We start from the raw sequence: 27,105 nt of genomic DNA on the forward strand, positions 1-27,105 counted from the left end.
ACCTCATTAACTAGTCCCCCCACTGCTTTACCAACAGAACCCTAATCTTGTTCAGGTATGGTGGAGATGCTCAGAGAAGATGTCCTCTCCCTTACTCCACGGAAAGAAGCGAGATTTGTTAAATCCAATCACAGAATGCTATTTTCCTTTGCCAGGCTTTGCTTTAGGGGTAAGCATGTGACTCTAGCTACTGAGGGTGGTGTTATTGGAGGCCACTGGAAAAAAGACCCAGAAGAGGTGCTCTGGTTTTCTTTCCTGACTTTGGCTATTGATATGTAAGAAAATGGCTCTTGGGACTACTGTAGCTATTTGTACCAATGAAGATAAAGAAAACACATTACCAGTATACTGAGAAGCAGAGCAAAAAGATGGAAAGTACCTGGATCTTTGATGACCCTGGGACCTCCTACATTTCGACCTCTTAAGTGTTTTTTGCAAAGAGTGCCTGATATTCACTAAGTGCTCCACAGCTACCTATGAGATGGAAGAGAATGGAAGATGATAAATGGCCTTATTATTTATGCCACTTTTAGGTGGGTATGCTAGTTAACTGCTTCTGAAAATATTCTTAACTAACTTAACAGATTTAGAAAGAAATTCCAGGAAGCAAAATGACTTGGCCAAGATTATACCACAAAGTGTACAAGTTGAGAGTAGAACTCTAACTTCCAAACCTGGAATCTAGATCATACCATGTTTATTTGTGGTGGAAAGAATGACCTAAACTTCCTCGGGCTTGAGAGACAGCATTATTGAGTGATTACGCGTGGCCTCTAATGTCAGGCCTGGCTCGGAATCCTGGCCCCACCACATACTACTGCATGGCCCTGGGTGAGGTCAACTTCCTTAAGACTCGGTTTCCTCATTTGTAAAATCAGAACAAGATCATCTATCATATTAAACTATTATGAATATTAAATAAGATAACACACACACGTAGCGCAGGCCTGAGTGTCAAGTTAACTCTCATTTAATGATAGCTCTTACTGATAGTATTAACAAACTTCATTCAACTGAAGTTAAGGCAAGAGAAGCCATTTCTGTTTTGGAAAACAAACAGAACAAGAGAAGCCATTTCTGTTTTGGAAAACAAACAGAACAAAACAGTACTGTCCTGTTGTTCTGAGCGCCCAACACATAAAATTTAACCAGACACTTCACCTATGATCATACTTGGTACAAAACAAAGTTTTCTATGATACAGTTTTTGGCATCAAAAAACCCCTAATGTGGGAGATGGATATACAAGCAATTACCTATCATTCACAGCAGAATTAAATGTGCTGTGAAAAAAAATATAGAAAGGTCTCAGGGAGGACATGGCATTTGGATCAATCCTTGAAAGATAATAGTGGCAAGGAAGGTAATCTGGAAGAGAAGAAAACCTGAGCAAAGGCTCAGGAGCTTCAAACGACACAGCACGTTCAAACATGGCACATAGGTGGGGTGAGAGAAGGTGCTAGTGATAAGGCTGGGAAGACACCTGCATGCTTTATAAAATTTACACTTGATTTTGTAAAGAATGGGGAACCATTATTCATTTTTGAGAACAGAATAGTGTGAACAGATTTGTGTTTTAAGAAGGTAACTCCAGGGGCGCCTGGGTGGCTCAGTGCGTTGGGCCTCTGCCTTGGGCTCAGGTCATGGTCCCGGGGTCCTGAGATCGGGCCCCGCATCAGACTCTCTGCTCAGCGGGGAGCCTGCTTCTCCCTCTCTCTCTCTGCCTGCCTCTCTGCCTACTTGTGATCTCTGTCTGTCAAATGAATAAATAAAATCTTAAAAAAAAAAAAAAAAGAAGGTAACTCCAGCAGTTTGTGAAATTAGTGACTACAGTTCTCTTTAGCCAAGAGAGATAAGCCATATTAACAGAGCAATCACAGAAATGTTAGAATTAGGGTATGGGCTGTCGATAAGGCATGTTGGGTTTCTAATAGCTGCCACAGGCCAACATTTAATAATGTAACCAGTGGAAACTATACACCATATAAAAAGAACTTTCTGTGACCTATTTTAGCAAATTCTTTGTACCGACTAATCTTGTTGAAGGATGAATCATAAATTCAGCAAGAGACCATGTCCTGGTGACCTCACTTGTTCTAAGCCCATAGGAATATTCCCACCTCTACTGACTCCAAGGCTTTTGAGAAACATCCTAATTGAAAAAGCAGTCATTTTAGTGTAAGTCCCAAACTTCGCCTTTTTTTTTTTTTTTTTTAAGTGAAAGATGGGGAAAAAGGGAATGGAAACAGAGTAACATAAAACTCAAGATAAAAAAAAAAATCATACTGCCAGGGTCTTTCTAGCTCTAAAGAAAATCTCTGCTTGAGACCTTCTCCTAAAGTACTTAGAACAAGAAGATACAGGGATAGAAATGGTACCAGGTCACCAGAGAGTGAGACCAACTGACACAAAAACCCAGCTGACCACTGCCCTTGCCAAGCAGATGAAAATGTGAACACAGTCAGGGGGGAAAAGGAAGTCAGACTCTGGCAGTGTGTTGAGTTTCAGAGCTCCATAGTTAACGCAAAGGATCTCTTAAAAAAAAGATTTTAAAAATTGCAACCACAGCAGTTCATCCAAAAGTAGAGTTAGTTACAAGGCACACAGAAGTTCTTCTGTGTTAAATAATTTCGACCATATACATATTTCCATGATTTACCAATCTGACTATAGTTAATTAGCTCCTATACAACCACGGTCAGAGTCAGTTCAAATACATCTTAAAATGATATAATTTTAGATTTGGGAGGGTCTTAGAGACAATTTAACCTGCTTCTCTAGGTTTTTAATCAAAACCAACAGACAAGTGATTTTTCCAAACCTACACAGTGCGTCTTAACTGACTGTTCTTTCCACACACCCACCTTCCTCTACCATGTGTATATGTTTATAGGTCTAAGTCTGTGTGTATGTGTGATCTATCTTTCATACTGATAACATATCTAGCATCCGCATGTTCATATGACTTTCTATGTTCGTACCTTAATTCATATTTACATTTGGATTATAATTCTAAGATGTTAGGACCCTGTCTTCCGATCTCATGGGAAATTTGCTGCCACCTATGGTGGCTGTATTATTATTCATTGAATAAGAACAGGATGATATCATATAAGGAAAGGGTTAACTACAGATATTGATCTGAGAGTATGTCTGTACAGAACTAAGACTGGTGCTAGGACTAGCAATGATACATCCTGGTGGGAGAACTAGGACTGTCCCCCAAGCCTAGTTTCCTGTCATACCTTGATACAGGCTGCCCAGGGCATGGCAGTAAGGAAAGGAGCTGACCATGAGGAAGCTTTGTGTCCACTACCTGTCCTGAGAATGTTTAGAAATAACTGCCTCTGATGTGAAGTGAAGGACATGCTAACTAACTAGACAGGGAACTCCTTCTACAAAGTACAGGTATATCAAATCATTCTAACATACACTTTAAATAATGTCTTCCAACTTTACAAATTATACTTCAATAAAGTTGGGGGGGCCGCCTCTGTTTCCATCTTGCCTTAGATCTCGTGCTTCCCAGTGATTTATGACCTGACCTTTTCAACATTACTATCCCTTGCTCAGATACTGCACAGTCTTAGCTGGGTTGGATTCAAGCCACAATCCATCAACCTGGTAGACCCACTGACCATAACCTTCATCTACTTAGCAGTGGCAATATTCCCTTGGAAGAAGCCTGTCCTGGGTCTGTCAGTGCCTGAGGCAATAAGATTTCTAGAATACATCCATCCATAGGCTTCTAAGTAAGACCGAAAAAGATAGCCAAAGATCAAACAAAACCCCAAAGTCGTCTTTCCATAGTTACAAATCCATGGGGTCACCTCACTTAAGCTCTTCTGTATAGTCAGTGTTCAAGGGTATGAAGGGAAAGTTACAGTCTTCCTTCCGTGGACTCGCTGGTCCCCTAAAGCACTGTGGCCAGTTCTGCAATGTCCAAGTACTTTAGTGAATTTGTTAAATGCAAAAACGAGTCCTTGTTTAGCTAGGGCGCTTTGTCCTTCTTGGTCCTTCCTCGCTGGTGATCTCCTGAGGGATTAATTTTAGTTCTGTGATCATCATCCGGGTTTCTCTTCCACACCACTTCCCATCTTCTACATCCACAGGCCTGACTGCTAATAAGGCTTTCAAAGCAGAGGGTTCTGGAGACCGAGAACTACTGGCTTCCAATGTAAGGGTACAGCTCCAGCTTAGTGGTTAAGAGCATGGACTCTGGAGAGAGGCTGCCCACGATCAAATCAAGGATCCACCCCACACCAGCTATGGGACTCTAAGCACATTACCTAAGCTCTCTGTGCCTCACCATCTCTGTGTTTCACCACCCTCAAAATGGGGTCAGTAAAAATATCCATACTGCAGGAGCATTGTATGAATTAAATAAGCTGCTCCTTGTAAGAAACTCAAAATTAGTCAGTGCCCACTGTTACTGCACCATTTTCTCCTCCTCCTACCAGAACTGGGCTCTCTCACTCCGAGGACAACACACTCGTGCTCAGGTGTTGGTTCTGAGAGTGACAAGTAGGCTCCTAGTCTGATATACTCTGCTCTCATATATCCCAAGCAAGAAGCTAGGGAAGAAATGATCTTCAAATCCAAAGCAATCATTTTCTTTAAAGAAACACTATCAGGGAATGAGGAAGAGTTGAGGAGTGATGCAAAATGACTTCAGAATTACTTCAAATGATTGCCAACTTCAGAAAGACGAAAGGGCAAAGCCCAATTATCACACCAGGCTTCGTGCTCACCAAGCAGCAGTCAGATTCTTCCACAAAAGGGAATCCTAACTGTCCCTAGGCAACCCAGGAGTCTGCGAGGTATCTGGATACTCCTCCAAGGCCAGAGCAACATTCTGCCAATGGGAGAGGCCACTTTATAAGCCATATCTGTTTGATTTTCTCTTATCACAAGGATAGTGCAGGGCAGCCTTTGAGATGAAAGCAAATCTTCATTTTTCACTGCTGCTAAAGAGCTCCACAGAGGGGATGTGCAAGGTGTGAAATGTTAGATGATGGCACGAGGGTGGAGGGAAAAGAGGGTGGGGTTTTCTTCTAGAAAGACGCAAACTGCCTAAAGAAGTTATTGTTTTAAATCTATCAGCTTATCAGAATTACATTCATTGCACATTTTAAACAATTTTTTTGAGCAGAAACTATGTTCAGAGCACCATATTAGGTACTGAGGATAAAACAAGAAACAGTCCCTTTCTCAGTGATCGGTGGAAGACGGTAAACAGCTGATCACAAATCAGAGTGAGGGAGGGAATGAATGGCTTACTTCCCACTAACAAAGCCATTCATGAGAAAGCACACTTCAGGAAGGCCAATTTAAGAAATACTTACTGTGAGGCCCTTTTATAAAAGAGAGTATGGCAGAGAAAAGTAGGAGTGATTGGTAGTGTCTCTTTGATTGTTATGGATGATTTTCAAATTTATTTATTTATTTATTTATTTTTAAGATTTTATTTACTTATTTGAGGAATGAGAGAGAGAGAGTATGCCTGAGTAGGGGGAGAAGCAGGGGGGGAGGGAGAAGCAGACCCCCAGCTGAGCAAGGAGTCTAATGCGGGGTTGATCCCAGGATCCAGAGTTCACGACCTGAGCCAAAGGCTAACGCTTAACCGACTGAGCCACCCAGGCGCCCCGATGAGTTTCAAATTTAATTAACAATAGTAATATTATTAAATATTTAAGGTATCTAAAAGAAAACGCTCGGAGAAATGACGAGATGGTTTGTCACACCTCACAGAATTCATGTACATATGTATGTGCATGAAGCATGAGGGGAAAAAAAGAAACGGAGGGCCCCACAGCACAAGGTCTGAACCAACCTCTCCCACCTTGTCCTACTAGCCTCCATGGGACCCCCTGCTCCCCCTGCACCTCTCCTCTCTTCACTCGGTTCCTACTGTACTCTTGACCCAGTGTCCTCGACCGCGAACCCCTTTCTGCATCTTCGTGTCTTTCATGGGCCAGCTGAAACTCCATAAACTCTCGTAAGCCTTTCCTAACCAACCCAGCACAGTATCTTCCTTCCTTCCTCCGTCCTCTCACAGTCACTGTCACTTGCTCATCGAAACAAGCTCCAACGGTAGGAAGTAAAACAAAAGCTCCCTCACAAATATTTCAGCTGATGTCTATTTCCTCTCACTCCTGGTACCTTCCTGAGTGTGTGTTAGTGTCTGGTCCCCTTGCCTTAAGTGAAAAGTTCTTTAAGTTAGGGATAGGATCTTTACACATTTTTAACCGCATCGCAGCACAAGGCTATGCCCTGTGTGTGATCAGATGAACATCTACTGATGTGAACAAGCACTGTCAAACTCTGCACAAAGGCAAATACTACATGAATTATGAGCCCATGCAGATTCTAACATACAACGTTAGAAAGAGAGAGTTAACCATAGTCATCTTTTCACTCAGCACTTCTTATGAAGGCACCAAGAATGAGGCTTCAGGTAAAAGGTGAAAGCAAACTGAAGAGGGAGCTTATTAAGTAAGCAAACCCGGACAGGAACATTGAAGAGTACGCCACTCCTGAGGTAAAGGTAAGAGAGACAAAAGAAAGTCAACCATCAGTCAACAGCATCAGAGATAAAAACATACCAGTATTGCCTTGAGCATCTTCGACCTTATTTGGTGAGGACGACAGAAAAGCAGGCCTGGCGAAATGAGGGCCCCGGAGACACGGTGGCTGCTGCTCCAGAGGCATGGTTTGGAGGACTAGCCTCCAGTCCACCTGGGTGACATCTGACCTTGACCGAGCATGACCCGGCTTAAAAGTAGAGGTCTCATCCAGTAAGTCATTGACGGAACGAGGCCTGTCCCTCCGACGCTGACACACATTGAAAAAATTAAAGGTCGATGCTTCCTTTTGTTCCATCCAGGAAAGATTATCTGGGGCTGTCCCTTTCTGAACCATAAACTGTTCTTTGGCAGGGAAGACATTCTGAGCTTTGGTTTCTAAGAGCCTGCTCTTACAGTGGTCCCAAAGCAGGCCCCCCTTGCCCAAGGACGCAACATGTCTGATAGCACCATTGTCCGTTATGTTAGTGAGTACCTCGTGCCCCACCAATTCAGGGACTTCCTGAATCCCATAAACCTCGGCTTGCTGCACAGCCTTTTCTAGCTTACTGTCAAAAGTACTAAAGAAATCTTCAGTAACTTCCAAGGCTGGGCTGATATCATCCACTTCCAAAGCTTCCATGTTGCAGGCTTCACGAAGCCTAAGGCTCCTCCACTGGTTCAGGAAAGGGCTTCATGAACACTCATTCACCCAACAAAGAGAGCTGTGCTTCAGCAATAGAGTTCCAAAACAACTGAAAGAAACCTTCATTTGACTGCCTAGAGCAGGCTGAGCACAAGTATAGTCGATGTTTTTTCAGTCATTAAAAGCATTTGCTAGCAGCTAATGGCCATTAGCAGAAGTACAGGAAGACAAATGCTCCTTCAAGATTATTCTTCATTGAGATCTCCGTAAAGATAACAGGAAGTGCTTGTCAAAGCAATGCCATGCAATCCTTGATTTCCTGGAAGAAAAGAAATAGCACAACATTGACACATGGTTCACTGTATTCTATGGTACACGAAACTGCCCAGCAATTTCCCCATCTTTACATCTCTTCAATGGCAGACATGCCCAGAGGTGGGCAACACCTAAACAGAAGCTCCATTGTCAAGAGTACACATCACTACCCGCTTTTTGTGTTAGAACCTACACAGAGCAGGGTAGAACACTTGATAAAGGGAATTAAGGTCAACAGCTTTTACTCATACAGAAAAGCCTTTGAGAGCAGTTGTGAAAAGATTGTCCTGGCAAGTCTCTGTGATATGCTGACCTAAAATGTAAGCAAAGAGACTAAGAATTCTGTGTCTGGGCCTACACCATACTCAGTCTAAAAGTCACAAATATATGAGTTCTTTCACAAACTTTGAAAGTGCTGATCATTTGTCAGGCTAAAAAGCACAAGGGGGAAGTACCCAGGGAGGCTCTGCCCTTTTATTAAACCCTAATGCTACTGTGTTTGTGTTTCCCAGGCTTGGATTATGTAATACCTAATGAATGCCTCTGGACTTCAGAATTCCTCCAGTCAGCTTGAAAGAAAGGCTTCAGGCTCCAAACTCCCAGATGTTTTGAGGATTGGTCTAGGAGTACAGGTTGAGCCTTAAGGTTGGGCAGAAAATAGCCTTCATGAGCACTAACTCGTTATCTCTGGGAAAGATGAGATCTCCAAGCTCAAGCTTAATTAGCACAGACCTTGACAGTGATGCTGTCCAATATGGTAGGCACTGGCCATATACAACTATTTGAATTTATAATAAAAATCAAATGAAGTTTCTCAGTCACCCTATTACAATCCATGTGCTCAACAGTCACATACAACTTTGTGTTTGCACCCCAAAAATGAACCAACAAAACAACTATGCAAGGGGCTTTTTTGCCCTTAACTACTTACAAGTAGGTAAAATTAGGCAGTTAGCAACAGCTCTGCATGTTCCTGCGAAGGTTCACAGATGTGCTTTTTTCTGTTTAAAACTGCATGATCTTATGGTTCATTAAAATCATTTTTAGCACTTAGGTCATTAACCATTACATTTAAATCAACAGTACCAATCTACATTGCTTAATATATGTAAATTAAACTAGTATATATAGCCCTTCGTTTTAAAATGTGTCAACAGGTTTGCAGTTTACAGGAACTCTGTGGTTAACCTCTTGTGAAGTGATAATGACTATGAACTTGTCTACATTTTATATTTTGATACTTATTATGTTAGCCCTTATGCAGTAGGCATTGATTGACTTTTAGAGATAAACATCAGTTATAATAGTTGCAAACAGGGTTTCTTTTCCTGTGTTTACAGTTAAGCCCTGAGCCTCTTGAATTGTGCAATAGGGTTTTACTACTTCTGTAATTTTGAAACATAGGATTTTTAGTTTCATCTTCTACATCAGAGGCTATGAAAAAGAAATACATAATAAATCATAAAATTTTCTTTCTTTACCAAAATTTCAAATAAACATAATAAAGTATAAGCAAGGATAATAATAATAATGATGATGATAATGGACTCAAAATGGAGTCACTTGTGCAAAGCCCCACATCAGCAAATCTAGATTATACCTAATCTCAGCCTCAGTACTATTAGCCTTTTGTGGGAATGTGACCTTTCACCAGTAAATCTAGAATTACCTGATCAGCACTAGTGAGGTAATCTGATTCATAGATCCCTGCCCTTCCCCCAAAGAAAGGTGACCGTGCTTCCACCCCTCCTGCCTATAAAAGAGTTCATTTTGTAGCGCCTTCTATTTACTAAATGGGATGTCACCTGATTCGTAAATTGTTGAATGCAGCCAAACTGATCTTCAAGTTTAATCACTCAAATTTGTTTTTTTAAGATTTATTTATTTATTTATTTGACAGACAGAGATCACAAGTAGGCAGAGAGAGAGGAGGAAGCAGGCTCCCTGCTGAGCAGCAAGCCCGATGTGGGGCTTGATCCCAGGACACTGGGATCATGACCCGAGCTGAAGGCAGAGGCTTTAACCCACTGAGTCACCCAGGCACTCCATCAAATTTTCTTTTTTTTAACATAAGTTTCCCATTTTATATAAGAGGCACCAAGGTGCAGAGCAGTTAGTTATTCATCTAAGACTGTATCACTCATATTCCTTTCCTTACCCCGTGCTTAAAATTCAGTCTGTAATCATAATAGAGTACATGCTTCAAAGTGATTTTTTTCTTATTTTAAATCAAAATGTCTCGAAATCTACTCTTTGTGCTCTCATAGTCTGGTTAGAAGCATATAACCACTGACAGCCATCGCTGCTAGCTTGCGGGACACTGTTACCCCACACATCCTAAACCAGTTACTGTTAGACAAGGAAGGGAACTCTGAAGTCATCCCTCCAACTCCAACCTTTCACAGAAGGGGACATTGAGGCCAAGGGACTATGAGATCACATGATCACTTTTGTATGGATTAGGAAAGTCTTCAAAAGAAGGTGTCCTTTGGGGGCACCTGGATGGCTCAGTTGGTTAAGCAACTGCCTCGGCCTAGGTCACGATCCTGGAGTCTCAGGATCAAGTCCTTCTTCTTCTTCTTCTTCCTCTGACCTCTTCCCTCTCATGCCTTCTCTCTCCCACTCTTTTGCTCGCTCTCTCTCTCTCTCAAATAAACAAATAAAACCTTATTAAAAAAAAAAAAAGTGCCCTTTGAGTTGAGCCTAAGTCATTCCTCCACCTGGTGGCCCAGTGCACAGGGTGTGCTGTTGGTCCTTCCTTTGCAGGTGGAGGTGCAGACTGGTTACCAGGGACAGGATTCCCCAAGAGGAGCGCAGCAGAAAGCCCTCAGAGGGACTCGAGGAGAAGCCATTTGTGCAGACACCTGGCTCACCGTGCCCCTCATACACCGCAGGATGGCCGGGATCTGTGACATAACAGCCCTACTTCAAAGGGATTGGGACCTGGGTCTCCAGCAGGGGTGGGGAAGTATGGGAAATGGGTCAATATTTTGTTTATTTTGGCTATAATACTCTTCAATTTGTGAAGTTAATACTCTCCCTTATAATGGGTCAGGAAAATATTATCAGCGGGGTTGGGTGGGGGGACACCTAGGCTTGTGATGTCTGACACCACACTGGATGATTTTATGCAGCTTTTTAATGGAACCCACCTTCCCTTCCTTGAAGCAACTAACAGCTGGACTTGGCTGGAGCTTATTCTCTGCCGCTCCCTCCTCAGATGAAGGAAATCTTGCCCTTTGGGTACCATGGCCCAGACCGCTGGAATCGGGGGCGGACTCACAGCTGCTGAGCAACAGTGTTGGGGTTCAGACCCGGTTAGCTCACAGCTCGGGTTGGCCACTCCTTTTCATGCGGAGCCCAGATCAGGACTGGGCGGAGCCTTGGTCCTGTCTTGGCCAGGCCTCTCCTGGGCTCTGTGGGCTCAGTGTTCATCTCACCCCCTTTGTGAGGCCGTCCTGCACTCCCCAGCCCTGGGTGCATTCCGCGTGGGAGAGCAGGCCTCCACCCCAGTCAGTGCATGCTCTGAGACAGGCTCGGTGGGGAAGGGTGGCCGCTGCTGGGCATATGAGCTGATCTGAAAGTTTGGGGTGCTCCGGTGATGTCTCTGGAAGGGGGTTTTGGGCTTGGAGGTGTTGGGGGCACTGCAGGGTAAAGAGGGAGCAAGAACCAAGGAGAAGGGTTTTAAAGTGAGCAGAGACTGCAAGCAGGGAACCTGAGGCGCGGGTGTGTGGTGGCCCTGATGGGTGGGGGTGGTTTCGGCTGTGCCGTGGCCCCCAGAAGCCCTCAGCTGTATCTGGAGACCATCTGACAGGGGTGGAGGGGGCTGGGGAAGAACTACTCTGAGGAGGCAGGCAGGGAGGAGGACTTCCTGTTTTACCCCACCCTGAGCTGGCAGCACTGGAGGGCCACGGCCATGGCCTGGCACCGGCTCTTGGGAGTTAGTGGTTAGTGGCCGGCTGAGTCCTAATTCCCTCTCTGAGCTGCAGGACTAAACCTTATGTGCTGGGCTTCAGGAGCCTTGGAGTGACCTAGAGGCCCTGTATAAGGCCCCAGTTCCTTCACAATTCAGTGGTCCCCTGAGGTAGAAAGCCAGAACAGTCTGGAGGGGCTGTTCCTCAGAGCTGTGTGACATGAGGCCAGTGTCTTCTGGAGCCTGTTGGCTTTTCTGTGAAAGAGAACGATGCTAGACGCCTGGGCAGTGACAGCCACACTCTTCTGAGGGACCATTACTCCTGGTTCTCAGATGAGGGTGAGTGGCGAGCCAAGGCCATACCGGCAGGCCAGGTCCTGAGTTGAGTCTAAGAAATTTAGAAGGTATGCACCTGAAAGGCTAGAAACAAATTAGAAAGAGTAAGTTACTTTTATTAGCAAGGAATTTTCAAGTTTATTATATGACTTTCCATAGGCGATGTGGTGAGCAATATAGTGGAAACGTCTGAGCTCCAGGGTTAGTTCTGGGTTCAACTCCCAATTGTCTCATATGAGCTACGTGATTTGGGGCAAGATTTCCCTGACCCACACCCACTCCGTTCCAAATCCTTCTCTAGGCTAAGCAGTATGTCCCATTATAGGAATTTTAATTTTCACTATTTAGTGCTTTCCATTGCCTCTGTTTGGACCTTATGCAGCTATTCCCCCTCCTTTCTGATAGAAAGATGCATTTAACCTTCTAATCATACCTTAAAAACTTCTCCTCTTTTCCATGCAACCCAGCCTTTTCCTGACACTCTTCCTTGTCTTCATCCACTCAGTCACACGGGCCTTTCAGTTCTTCCGAGGGACTCTGAGGTTTGCCTTTTTGACTTCCAGTCCTGTCCTCAAGGCTGTTCTCCTTGCTGGAGGGGTTACCCTCCCTCTCTCTCTTTTATATATCTAATGCCAAATTATCCTTGGACCTAACATCAAGTGACAGAGTTGTATTCTCTAAAGATGGCCACAACAAATTCTATGCCACATGCTTTTCTACAATGAGATCTTGTTATTCCTCCGTCCAGAACTGACTTTATTTTTCCACTCCCTTGAATCTGGGCAGGATTTGTGATATTTTGTTCAATAGAGTGTGGCAGAAATGATGCTGTGCCCATTTGAGGTACAGCCCTTACCTGGCCTGGCAGCTTCCTCTTCCTGTCTCTGGGAGCTCTAAGCTGTTATCTAGGAAGTAAGGCTGTCTGCTAGAAAGAGAGGTCACACTGCAGCGGGGAGGCATCAGGCATGTGTGTGGAGAAGCCGTCTTGGAAGACAGCCCAGTCAAGATTGCAGAGGATTCCAGCCCCAGTCAGTATCTAACTGCAACTCATAGGAGATCCCAACAGAGAACTGTCCCAATGAGCCTAGGTAGCCCAGAAAGGTGAGAGGCAATAAACTGTTTTCAGACACTAAGTTTGGGAGTATTTTATCACCCAGCAACCAATAATCAGGACTTGTTTCTTCCTCAGGGACACTATCTGGTTAAATGTCCTTATTTAAGTTTCCATGGCACTTGCATATCTGTAAGTTGCACACTTCACACTTGTAATTACCAGTTCCAAAGTCAATAGCCCCTCTTAGGCAGCAACTGTGTCTATTTTGCTCACCCTTGGACCTCCAGAACATAGATGCAATTTAGTAAGTATTTTTTAAGTAAGTTAATGAATTATTTTTGAGTGGCTATCTTTAGGATCATTAACGTTGTTTTCTTCTCTTTTTCCTTTTTTGCCATTACCTCTGACTTACCCCAAGGCTGTTTCTAGCAATAAATAGTAAGGATAGTTGCTGCTTTAACAGTAAAAAAAAAAAAAAAAAAAAAAAAAATACTCTTTAGTGTAATAAATGAATTGACAGACCAGTGAAAGAGGTCCAGCTCTTTGCCTGTATTTGCATAATACAAATTAAATAGCTAAAAAGAGTTATTGAAAGTTACAGTGATTTATTCATTCCATAAATATTTACTGAAGCAGATACTGAGTTCTAAGCACAGGTGATACTACAGTGAACAGAACAGACAGAAATCCTGCTCTCGTGGAAGTTACATTACTAGAGTAGTGAACTCTTACTGTATGCCAGGCACAGCTCGAACTGCTTTCACTGCCTTACCCTCGGGAGGCAGGTGTTGCTGCGAAGGCCTCCTGAGAAGGAGGCGCACTCCCCCATTCCCTGATCTATCTGATCTGTCCCAGCCCTCCTCTCTGACGTCTTTCCTGAGGACTCAGTCCTTTCAGGTCTCTCATTTCCCTGAACGTCTAACCCATCACTGAACAAGTCAACTTTGTAAACCACCTTTTCCCCCTCCATTAGGCTAGGAGCTTCGGAAGGGCCCCACCTCTACACCTGTGTCCCTGTTCCCACAAGACCAGAAAATCTGCCTGCCTCTTGCCTTCCTCCTTCTAATGCAGCCTCCACATCATTTCTCTTAATCCTTCAGAGTCTCCCCAGGAGAACAAGAGTCAGCAAATATTTTCTGTAAGGAGTAAATAGCTTTGGCTTTAGGTGCCATACAGTTAGGTTTGCTACTCCTCACCTCTACGGCTGTTGTGTGCAGAAGGCAGCCATAGTCAAAATGGAAATGAATGGGCTTGTCTGTGTCTGATAAAATTTTACTGACAAAACAGGCTGATAAACAGACTGTGGCATTTAGCTGTGCAATAAAACAGTATTCAGCCTTTAAAAAGCAAGGGAATGGGACCCCTGCGTGGCTCAGCGGGCTTTTGGCTCACGTCTTGATCTGCTTTTGGCTCACGTCTTCATCCCAGGGCCCTGGGATCGAGTCACACATCGGTCTCCTTGCTATGCAGGGAGTCTGCAGGTGGTGTTTAAGGGGTATAGATATTCAGATTTGCAAGACAAAAAAGTTCTGGAGATCTGTTTCACAGAAATGTGAATACGCTCAACACGACTCACAGAAAAAATGGCTAAGATAATAAGCTATCTATGTGTTTTTTACCACAACTTAAAACAACAACAGCAACAACAACAAGCAGAGAGTCCGATTTTCTTGTGGGCAGTAGTCTCCTCAAAGATCTAGTCCAGAAAGGAAGGAACTACAGCTCCACCAATTACCAGCAAGGGGACTCCAGCAAGTTATTTCCCTTTTTATTTTCCATTTTCTCATTTGCAAAATCAGCAAACCCATAATACTTCTCTCTCAAGAGAGTTGAGAGAACTACATAAGACAATGGCATGGTTCCTGGCACACAGTACATGACTAACCGTGGCCTAAAAGCCACCTCTATCTGCTCCACCATCCCTCCTCCACGAGCTCATACTCTCCCTACTCCCAAGCCTCCCTCCCATCTGGCCAACCTGTAGGCATGTTCTCACCTCAGGGTCTTTGCATCAGCTATTGCCTCAGAACCAACATGGCCAACTTTCTCCTGAAGTGATTGCTCATGTCACCTTTTCAATGCAGCCTACTTTGACCATACTATTTAAAATTGTAACATACATCTCCACCCTGGACTTCTGATTCCCTTTACTCTGCCTTTTTAAAACAAACTTATAATTTTTAAAGTTTTATATTTACAAAATTATTGCAATGATAGTACAGTGAGTACCAACAAACCCTGCAGCCAGTTTTTTACCATGTGACATTTTACATTAGTATGGCACATTTGTCACAATTAATGAACCAGAATTGATACATTATTATTAACTAAAAGTCATATGTTATTGGGATTTCCTTAATTTTTTCTAATATCCTTTTTCTGTTCCAGGATTCTAACCAGGACACCTCATGAATTTAGTCATCCTATCTCCTTAACCTCCTCCTGGCTGTGAGTTTCTCAGACTACTTGTTTTTGATGACCTTGACAATTTTGAGGAATACTGACCAGGTATTTATAGATTGTCCCTCAACTGGCATTTGTTTGATGTTTTTCTCACGATTAGACTGGTGCTGTATGTTTTGGGGGAAAAAAAACCCACAGAGGCGAAGTGCCATTCTCATCAGGTCATATCAATAGTAGATACTATCAACATGACCTGTCACTGTTTATGTTAACCTCGATCACCTGGCTTGACCCTTTCTTCTTATGCAATTACCATCTTCTAAAGTGCCATTTAATTTACTTATTTATTTAATGTTTAGTGTTTCTACCTAATAAAATACAAGCTACTCAAGGGCAGGAATTTACGTTCACTTTGCTCAATAAGGTATCCCAAGTGCACAGAATAGTGTCTGACATGCTAAAAAAAAAAGGCACTAACTATTCATGTGTTGAGTAAATGCACTGTTCTTCTTCTGCATCACATTCACGCCCTTCCGTGACCCATCCACCTCTCCCATCTGTAGATGCTAACCAATACTCGTCTTGCTGTTTTATTCCTCCATGTTTTGCTCCAAGTTGGGGAGGCCTTCCCAATTGCTCAGGCTCTCTCTTAGCACCCTGGGTTTGCCATGCTGCACTGAAATGATCGACGATCTCTATCCCGTGTATCCCACTCTACGCTCTAAGCGACTAGACACCAGGCAGAGTGCCTTACTTAACCTCTTTTATGATCTTTGTGTCTTCATCCTTTGGGGCTCCATTTTTCAACAACCTCATTCTTTTTAGAACCTCATCTTCTCCCTAGGATAGATATGCCTCAAATTCATGACAGTACAAGGATGTAACGCCAAGTTTAGTCTCTACAAGCAAACACCTCTTCCTAGCTCGCCTCATTTGGTTTTGAAATTAATTAGAAATAACAACAGCATATTCAGACAGGTCAAAATATGAAGATTATGTTCCTTTGACAAAATGAACTAAATAAAATGAGTGTGTGTGTGCAGTGTGGTTTGCCTCAGCACAAAGCCGGAAATTAGGAGCTAATTAGAACTGTGTTCTAAATCTGGCTCAACCACACACACACGTGCTGGGTGGCCTCTGGCAAACCATTTAACCTCCGGGCTCTTTACTCAGCTACCTGTATCCAATAAAGTTGCTAACATCAAACTGCTACGCCCGTGGATCACTCACTAGGTAGCTGTTTCAACATGCCTTTAAAAAATGTAAACTACTTTATGGACATTGGGGAGGGTATGTGATTTGGTGAGTGCTGTGAAGTGTGTAAACCTGGTGATTCACAGACCTGTACCCCTGGGGATAAAAATATATGTTTATAAAAAATAAAAAATTTAAAAACTCAAAAAAAAAAAATGTAAACTACTCTATAATTACTGAGCGCTCCACTGGACCTCACCCATTCAACAACCACATGCTCCTAGACTAGACCTTCAAAGTTATGTCAGCCCAACAAAGGCAAAGTCAGCAACGAACAACTTATAATACACTACTTTTCAGCCAAACTCAATGATCTACAGATATCTTATTTTTAAATAAAATACCCTTTCTCTAAAAAGGGCTATTTCTCCTATTTAATGGATTGACAAACTGAGGTCCGTTTGCCAGGGCGGTAATAAAAGCTCAACCCAAGAAATCCCCGGCATGCATCACAATGTAACAGGATGGAGAATCAGTGTATTGCTATCTTTAACAAGGAACTCTGTTGTTTACATGCTCATTAGGCCAGGCTAACTAACAGGATGACTACGGCAATCCTCCCACATTGAGACAGAAAAGCAGATGTAAGCAATAATACCCGTCCAACCCACACAAAGGTGCCATGTTCTCCAAGTTGGATGGTAGAAGTGCTGACTTCCTTCCACTTGACTAACTAACTGCCTTACAACTAGAATTGAATGAGTGCTGAGAGGTGTCTGAGGCCAGGCAGTTTTAGAAGCAGCTGGACTAGAGAGAAAAGGGCAATACCAAAGACACCTAGGGTGAACTCCTTCTGCCAATCCATTTTCAAACATGAGAATTTAGAGGGATCACCAGGACAGTCAGTACATGTGGTTCTTCACTTCAGTTAAGGCTGGAGCTGACTGAAAAATTTCTGAGTTATATATAATGTAAAGAACCCACCACAAACCGATCTGACCCTAGTAAGATGACCTTTCTGGACTATGAGGCTGTATGAGATCATGATTTTTTGTCATGGTGCTTTGACCTAAAGACAACACAGGCGTGTGGGGGCAAAGCCACAAGCGGCAGATAAGGAAGTAATGTCAGTGTGGACCTCTTAAGGAGTTTGGGGTCTTTCAGAGGAAAAGGACAGCTAGAAATACAGATGGAATCCCATTTCAAAGGCCCAGAGGAACCTTAAATGACTACATTCTAAATAAGTTTTAATAAATGAGAAATCTACTGCTATGTAACACATTAGGAGAATAACATTTTAAAAAATAAGTGGAACACTGTTTTTCCACTTCTAAAAGCAATAAATATTCATAAAATTCCAGAAAATACTGACAGATATGGCAAAGAAAATAAAAATCATTCATGATCTTGTAACTCAGAATAGTTAGGTGTGTTTTATCTAGTATTTACTTGGAATCAGATTATATATACAATTTGGGCACACTGTCTGTTTATATATATGCTCAAAAAGCAAGTATTACTAACCTTGAAAAGAAAAATACAACCAATGTGCCAGAATGTGCTGTGCCCATTTACACCTTCAACCTGGCACAAGGCTCCACTCCCTTCTACAGCTCTCCAGAGACTTCCTCAGTACACAACTGCCAGTGTTCCTCCAAGTCCTGACCCTCCTTGACACTATTAACCAGCCCCTCCTCAAACATCGCTGCGGTTTCACAGACATCACACACTCTGACCTTTTCTCTCATTTCTACTGCATCATTCTGGGTCTCCATCTTCCTCCCTTCCTTACTGACCCCTTTAGCAAATGTGGCACTGCCTGAGCTCTCATCTGTAACTACAGCTACATATTCTCCTGGGTCCATTTATTCACACTTGTCAATAATTGGTTTGTATTCACGCCTTCTAAATGTCTGATGTCGGTCTCAATCTCAGGCCTGACCTCTGGTCCTGGGTTCCCAACTATTCTTAAGACTTTTCCATCTGGCTTATCTCATGACAAAATTAAGCTCAATTTGTCTAAAATCACGATCAGTTATTCATTCATACATATCTGCTGAACGCTCACCATGGACTGGGGACTGTTCTAGACACTGGGGGGGACAGTAGCAAATAAAATCCTTCAATGAAGCTTCTGTTAACAACAAGGTCCAACTTGCTCACCTGACGCTCTAAACTTTCACAACCTTGGCCTGGCTTGCCTGCCCAACTGCTCATTTCTCTTCTATGATAAACTCTTCCTCCAAACTGCAATGCTATCGCTCAAATTTTGTCTTCCCAACTCCAAAACTTTACTTAACACAGTTACCTCTGAAATACCCCCTCCCCACCTCTACCTCTGAAATTCTATCCACTCCACAAGCTTCAATGCCACTTCTTCCGTAAGCTTCCTTTAAGCCCTGATCCTAAACAGTCTGCTCTTTTCTTTAAATGTCCACAGGATGTCTGTGGTATTGTCCCCACAACATATACTGCATGCTTCCTGTTCTTTCTGAAATGATGACAATAATAATTATAATTTATCAGAAGCCCATACTGTGCCAGCTACATTGCTTAGAATTTTGTATCTCTAAGCCTCACAATGTATAGTAAGTATTATTACCTCCATTTTACAGACAGAAAATGGAGGCTCAAAGACAAATAATTGGCCTGAGGTCACGCACCTACCCAACTGGACTTACAGCAACTTGAGAGTGGTGATTTTAATCTATTTCATTTTTAATAACCCCCTCTGGGCCTAGAACTATGGCTAGTACACAATAGGTGCTCAATAAATATTTATTGAATGAGCAGCTGGATAAAGAGTAAGTTTTCAAAGCAGTGACATCTGTAAATATAAATACCACTCTGATTTTCTGGCAAAAGTACATTTGAATTCACTGTAAGCTCATTTAAGTAAAATCTGACAAAACATATGTTGACTTGAGCTTTTAGGATTTTCTTGGTAAAGAAAGCTTCTACACTATAGAAACCAGCTTTAAAAATAACATGGCAAAGGATAGGCAGCCAAGACCTCACTTAGACCTTTTATAGAAACAAAAGCACCCATGCAGCACTAGGGAATCATTTTGTGAACCACTGCGAATCAGTAGTTGGGTTGGTCTCATTTTCCACTGATTTAGAGCTCAAGTTCTTTCTAATACCAGTAAAGAGACATTTCCTTTGAAATACACCAGACAATCAATTTAAAGCATTTTTCAGTACATCGCTGTCCTTGCTTATTGTTTGCCACTCAAAAATCATTGAGACATTTGATGCCCCAAGATGTTTTCCCAGAAACTAAACTAAATATAAGCGTGGCATTTCAAATCTCAGATTGCTTTGCTTTTGAAGGCAGTAATGTTACTCTGCCCCATTTGTCGACCACTGGACTGGAAATCCATGGCTCCTGATCAGGAATCCCATTTCATAAAACCACCAGAGTTCCAGTATGACCCACTTTAAGTAACCAAACAGACACAAACTTCAGTTGTGTGTCTAAAAATGCAGATTCAATTTTTTCCACTTCCCTTTACCTCCATGGCAAGGAATAGAGATTAAAAAACTAACAAAATACCCACTCAAATAATCTAGGAATTAGGTGAAGTAGGTGAAAACTTCCATCATAAACATCACATCTTGCTATAGTCAGCCTCCAACTGCAACAGGGAATATCTTCTTAGCCCATGCAGGTGCCATCTGAACCACGCCAGTTGGCAAAAGCTGAATACGTGACAGATCATAACAATGAAAGCAACAACCACCACAGAGGTTCACAAGACCCTGATATGCAAGCTACCCAGAAAGAACCACGAAAGTAGTTTTAAAGATGTCATCAACTCATAGAACCATTTGGCTCTACTGAGAATAATCATTTTCATATGCATGGCTTAGAGTATGGTTTATGAAGTTCTTGATAAGCTTCTTGATAAAAAAAAAAAAAAGAACTAGTAGTAAACAGAGAGAATTAAGAAAAAGTAGCAGGATTATTTTTTTAAAGATGATGAAAGAAAAACCAAGATGACTCATCTCTTGTCAGTCAAAGGCCCTAAGGAGAACAAAAAGAGGTTCCTGGAATCCCTGTCTAATCACTGGGCCAACCAAGTCCAATGAGGAGGTCCATAAACGGAGCACCTGGGTGGCTCAGTGGGTTAAAGCCTCTGCCTTCGGCTCAGGTCATGATCCCAGGGTTCTGGGATTGAGCCCCGCGTGGGGCGCTCTGCTCAGCAGGGAGCCTGCTTCCTCCTCTCTCTCTCTGCCTGCCTCTCTGCCTACTTGTGATCTCTGTCAAATAAATAAATAAAATATTTTTTTTAAATATTTTTTTTTTTTAACTCTAAGTAGACTGAATCCAACAATTCATCATCCAGGTTTTTTTTTTTTTAATTATTTTATTGTGTTCTTTTAGTCACCATAAAATACATCATTAGTTTTTGATGCTATGTTCCAAGACTGTTTATGTATAACACCCAGTGCTCCAGGCAATCCAGGCCCTCCTTAATACCTGCCACCAGGCTCACCCATCCCCTCACCCTTAAAACCCTCAGTACGTATTTCAGAATCCACAGTCCCTCATGGTCGGCTCACCCTCGGATTTCCCCCAATTCACTTTTCCTTTCCTTCTCTTAATGTCCTCCATGTTATTCCTTATGTTCCACAAGTAAGTGAAACCATGATAACTGACTTTCTCTGATTGACTTATTTCACTCAGCATAATCTCCTCCAGTCCCATTCATGTTGAGGCAAACGTTGGGTATTCATCCTTTCTGATGACTGAGTAATATTCCATTGTATATATGGACCACATCTTCTTCATCCGTCTGTTGAAGGCCATCTCAGCTCTTTCCACAGTTTGGCTACTGTGGACATTGCTGCTATGAACATTGGGGGTATATATTCACCACCCAGTTTTGAGTTTGTTCAATGGGACAGAGGTGTCACAGTGAGAACACAAATTTCTGAGACCAGAAAGGGTTAAGGTCCCAGCACTGACTTCTAAGCTAAAGGACTACAAGCAAGTCAGGCTGATTCAGGACTTCCGGGCCCTCCTTATCTGCAAAATGGAAATCCTGCCAATGCCTGCCTCTGTCTACCTTAGGGAATTGTAAAACACAAATGCAGATAATGTATGTGAAAGCTCTTTGTAAAATCTAAAGCAATTACTATTCCTGTTAGAAGCTAGCTAATTCCTAACCATGGAACCATTTATACTCCACAAGCCTTTACAAGGATGGACTAAGAACCCAAACACTTGATAGAGGCTAGGGAGACCAAACCAGAGCTTCTGCCCTAGAAGCGCCTAACAGCTAGTGGGGAAACAACATAAAACAAGTGTAAACAGTGCCTTAATAGAAATACTCAAAAGGTGTTACAGGAACATAAAAAAGGAATCATTAATAATCAAGAGATAATAAAGAGTTGTAACAACTGAACACAATTAAATGATGTAGCAGTCTACAGAGAGATGACTTCAGCTGGAAGAAACCAAAGACAAAGGAAACAACCAACCAATAAAAGCAATCATACCTGCTCTAGAAATGATGCTGCTTCTGACATGAAGCTGTCAACCTATGGTAAGAGCTTCAAAGGCTTCACCAAAGGGTAAGCTCACAGTAAACTAACAACGGCACAAATGGAAGGCACTGGTACAGAGCGCGCTTCGCCAGCTGCCCAAGTTTTTCTGACCCAAAGAAACACCACTGGCGAACAGAAGGCCACTGCTGCATGGCTGGGATGTCATGGAAAACGAATAAATGCCTCATTTCCTATTGACTTTAATTCCTTAGGTCACTGCAGCTGATTAGCAGAAGGGAAAATACTTACAACTTTAACCTTCAAAACAACAATCAGCCTATGGGTTAGCACATATTCACAAAACCAGTTCCTATGGGCATGCAGGATAAATGTACATCAGAAGTAATTAAATGATTTTTTTATTTCTTTCTCTGCTACAACGGAACTTGTTAAAAAGTGAGCCTGGGTCTTTGCTCAAATGGCATCCTGAGAGTATCAGACCCATGATAAGGTCTAAGCAAAAGGACGGGCTTACTCAGTGCCCATGAACAGCATCCATGACCCCTCCCTCCCTCTTTTACTTAATCTGTGACAACAACCTTGACTGCCAAGCAGCCTCTTACAGTTTTGTCAGGAAATAAGCAAGGCTGGCAAAGGCAGACAAAACAGTCTATGACCTTCAAAGATAAGGACAAGGTAAGGTAAAATAATAGGATGAATCTTTGTTACTTTACTATGTCCAACATGAAGGTCAGAAAAACCTCTGTCCATCAAACAGAAAAAAGGAAAAGTTCACAAAATATGAAGGAGAAGAACAGTAGAAACTGCATTTTCATCTCCAGTTCTGGATTTAGATTTCTTTTATTATGGACTATATTCAAGAGTATGGAATAGGATTTTTAGAAAACAATGCAGCAGCATGTACACATTCTGGAGTTCTGACTGGTCCATATTTCTTTAACTTTTTAAGATTATTTATTTATTTGAGAGAGAGACAGAAAGAGAAAACAAAGTGGGGTGACGGGCAGCGGGAGAGGGACAAGCCCCACTGGGTGTGTAGCTCGACATGGGACTCGATCCCAAGATGCTGAGATCAGGACCTGAGCCAAACGCAGATGCCTAACTGACTGAGCTGCCCAGGCATCTCTCTTTTTAGCTCTCTTGACTGGAAATTAAGATGACAGCATATGATAATTGGGGCTCAAATAGCTGCTCATCCTCCAAGACTACCGCTACTAAACTCATTTAAAAAGCCCTACAAATGGCTCATTCAATGTAGACAGACACATTTAAGTGTGGAATGATGTATTTAACATTTAAAAACAAAACGAAGACAGTTCTTACTAGTAAGCCAAGATCAAGATTAAAAAAAGTCATAGCTAATATTTCCTCACTAAAGGGCAGTCATTATTTACGCGTTTATCTGCTTCACGTTGTTAAACCCTCACAATGACCCGGTCAGAGGGCTGCTATTTTCACCACTTTACAGAAAAGAAAACTCAGATTTAAACAGATGAAGTTATGTGTCCAAAGTAATACAGCCAGTGAGCGGAAGTAAGGCTCTAAAATGCACATACAGGGCGCCTGGGTGGCTCAGTGGGTTAAGCCACTGCCTTCGGCTCAGGTCATGATCTCAGGGTTCTGGGATCGAGTCCCGCATCGGGCTCTCTGCTCAGCAGGGAGTCTGCTTCCTCCTCTCTCTCTCTGCCTGCCTCTCTGCCTACCTGTGATCTCTCTCTATCAAATAAATAAATAAAATCTTTAAAATAAAATAAAATGCACATACAGCTTTGTATGGCATTTAATAGCAAATTAATTACCCTCGGATAATATAGCTAAAATTTTACAAAATGGTGCTTTGCATTTATGTTTGCATTAGTGACAAACATCAGCAACCTTAAATTACTTATTTTAATAATCTATTTATTTTAAAATCTTTGTTAATCCCACAACTCAAAAAAGTTAAATGCTCAAAATCATCTTTATACCCAGAAAACTGCTTATACTCAATTTATTGAAAAAAATCACGTCTGTAATACTTGTGTGTCATATGTAAGGTCTCTGTGGGAATGGTGGATGAGAGGTCCCTGAACAAACAGGGTAAAAAGCTGTTCTCTAACTAAACAGCTAACCTTAATTCTCTTAGTGACCTTGAACACATTACTTAGAATGTCTGCAAGAGTATAATAACTGTGACTTCATTTAGGCCAAATAAGTGCTTTTGCAAATGTTGACATAGTCCTAATTGCCCAAACTTTTTACTAATGTTTCCCTAAGACATCATTTTTCATTTAGCCGATAAATAGAAACACTTGTAAAAATGTTTACTTTAAAAAAAAAAAAAACTCTGCTAATAAGTGTTTCTGTCAAAAGAATTAAAGAAATATTTTCAAATTAAATGTGACTATAGATAATTCCAACATATTCTAACTATTAAGGCATGCCCAAATAAAGTGCCTCCTTCTAAAGCCAACTGAACTCTTTTGGGGGAGGAACAGAGATAAGAATATCATTGTACATGGGGTTCAATCCAAATAACAAAGTTGACCCACAACCTTTAGTCTTGTTTCTTAAATCTACTGAAAGATGGTAAGCTCAGGTTTCATACGACCACACTACTAGGAATCCACAGACATCATATCTACTATTTCGGTAAGTGACAATCACTTTGGGACCAAGACCTGGAACTGGAAGACCTCAGTTTCAACATTCCATGCACAATGACCGGAGGTGTGACTCTAGCCAAGCCATGTGAACCTGAACTCCAGTTACCTTGATGCAGGTCAAATAAGGATACCTGTCCTACCCTCTTCAAAAGTTGTCTTGGAGAGCAAGTCAAATGACATAATGCAGTGCTCTGTGAACTCCAAAGCAAGGTACAGGATGCCCACGGGGGTTGTGTGGTGCCAGGGACAGGGTCCACGTGGTCTCTGATTTCCTCTCATTATAAACCAATGAACTGGCACAGAGTGGAGACAGCAATCACTTTAGGAAACTCTGAGACAGGTTTATAATCTACTCAAAGAAGGCCTGCACTGTTCAGCGCAGCAGGAGTTGCTGTTTCCACTTTTCTGGTGGTCTTGGAGTGAGGAGATTCACTAGTGCAAGAACATGATGATTCAAAAGGAGTATCTCTCCTCAAAGAAGAAAAACCGAGTAAGTAAAACCCACCCTTGTCCTCCAAGCTCCTCTACAGCTAAAATATTTTCTCCTCTTCCCTTTTAATTCCAAGTTTCTAGAAGAAACTTGCTCTTTTTGCTTTCTGACTCTACTCCTCACCACCCATTCATTTGCACCTCCAGAGGAAATGCAGTTCTGCCAGAGGCAAAGGTCATCAACAATTTCCTTGTTGCTAAACCCAGGGGACTTTTCACTGCATGGCCGACCTGACCCCTCAAGCAGTATCTGACCTACTGCATGCCGGCTCTGCATCGCTCTCACGAACACACTGATGCAGCCTCTTCTGCTATTTCTCCTTTATCTCTGGATGTTCAGTTCAGTCCCCACTATGAGTTCCCCTTCTTATGCTCGTATCATAAATGCAGGCAGTCCTCCATTTCCCCCATAACCCTCTTGTTTAGTTCCTCTTTTGAGTGATCTTCATTTCTGTGGGCTTCAGCTGCTGTCCATGTGGTAGAAGAAGAACAGATTACTCCCCTGAGCTCTAGACCCACAAACTTCCTCTTGAATATCCTCTATAGGACTCCTTAATGTGCACTAACCTAGCTCCTCATCTTACGCTCAACTTGTCCCTAGACCTGGTATTGTCCATACAGTGAAGGACACCATCATCTGCCCCAGAAAGTGAACATTACCCTTGACCCTTCTGTCCCCTTCACCTGCAATCACTCCAAATAGCAAGTCATATTAATTCTACCTCTACCACGTGTGTCAAATCTAGCCCTTCCTCTCTTTCTTTACTGTCTTAGTTCAGACACCACCGCCGAGTCTCCTTCCCTTCAGTCTTTCCTGTCATCACAATGCAACCCAAGTGGGCTTTCTAAAATTAAAACCCTGCTGTCTTCTGGAAAAACCATACACTCCTTAACATTGCCTGTAAAAGCCCATGGCCACTTGCTTTCCTGGGCTCATCTCCTGAATCTCTCTTTACCCTCACCCCACCCCACAACACACAGGGACACAACTTGGCTAATTTAATTTAGCCTTTGTGTCTGTGCTGAAGTGTCACTTCTTCCCTGACCTCCTACGTCCATTTTAGTCTTCCCTCTTATGTGTCCCCAGAGCACCCTGATCTTCTCAATTATAATGCCTTTAATGCTGTGTAAAATGGCCTGTTTACTTGTCTGTCTCCCCCACTAGACCGTAAGTTTCATGAAGGCAAAGACTATGCCTGTTTTATTCAAAGTTGTACTCTTGGCTCTGATACAAGAGCTATGTGTCACGGTACGAAACAACTGCTCAACTCTCACTTGTTCAATGAATCAATGAATCCCTGAGGACAGAGAGAAGTAGTTCTGGAAAAGCTCAAGTGCTGACTCGAATGGATCAAGAATATATGGGAAAATAGCATTTACTTAGTTTCCTGGAGCATAAAAACTGCTGGTTACCTTTCTAATGTTTTCTAGCCTGTATATGCCCTGCTCTGTGACTAAAACTTCCATTTATAATCATATAGACAAGCCACAAAGTAAAGTGGATATTTAGCAATTTCCCTGTTAGATAAATGTCCACAAGTGAACTGGGTAACACAGAACCAGGCAGCTTCAGTGTGTACTGGATTATACATTGGCTACACTAATCAAGACACCAGGACGGATAAATCTCTCCAGTACTCACCAAGATGGCATAGAATCAGAGAATCCAATTTAAAACATGTAACTCAAATGAACAGTTAATATATATGAAAAAGAAACAAAATGTTAATGAAAACAGCATGCCTGACATCTCAACACAATGGCGTCTGTATTTTAACTTTAGTTTTGCTCACAACTCACGCTGTCATCAAGACTAATCACATCCACAGACCAAATATAGTTCTCACCTTATTGTATGAAGGTAAATTATGTGGGCTTTTTATTGTCTGACCAGTAATGTCCACAGTAGCCAATGAAGGAGAGCAAACATAACGCATGGAATTTACTACTGGTGTCATTTTTAGCATAGCGTCACTCAGTACTCAGTTCTCAGAATTATTTAGCTTGCACTAGAAGCTCTAAGCTAGAATATG

General features: G+C 42.2%; 1 protein-coding gene across 3 annotated transcripts in view; it reads right to left on the reverse strand.

Moving 5' to 3' along the window:
• PLEKHM3 (pleckstrin homology domain containing M3) overlaps positions 1-27,105 on the reverse strand; it is a 179,934-nt gene that overhangs the window by 148,298 nt on the left and 4,531 nt on the right. For 2 of the 3 annotated variants that reach the window (XM_059393342.1, XM_059393344.1), the window contains exon 2: positions 6,606-7,528. In XM_059393342.1, coding sequence (XP_059249325.1) covers positions 6,606-7,206 — 601 coding nt within the window. In that variant the 5' untranslated portion in view covers positions 7,207-7,528. Of the gene's footprint in view, positions 1-6,605; positions 7,529-10,676; positions 11,858-27,105 lie in introns of all 3 variants that reach the window. The other variant, XM_059393343.1, reaches the window with a different exon arrangement.

This window comes from Mustela nigripes, chromosome 3 (assembly GCF_022355385.1).
Source record: "Mustela nigripes isolate SB6536 chromosome 3, MUSNIG.SB6536, whole genome shotgun sequence".
NCBI classification, from domain to species: Eukaryota; Metazoa; Chordata; class Mammalia; order Carnivora; family Mustelidae; genus Mustela; species Mustela nigripes.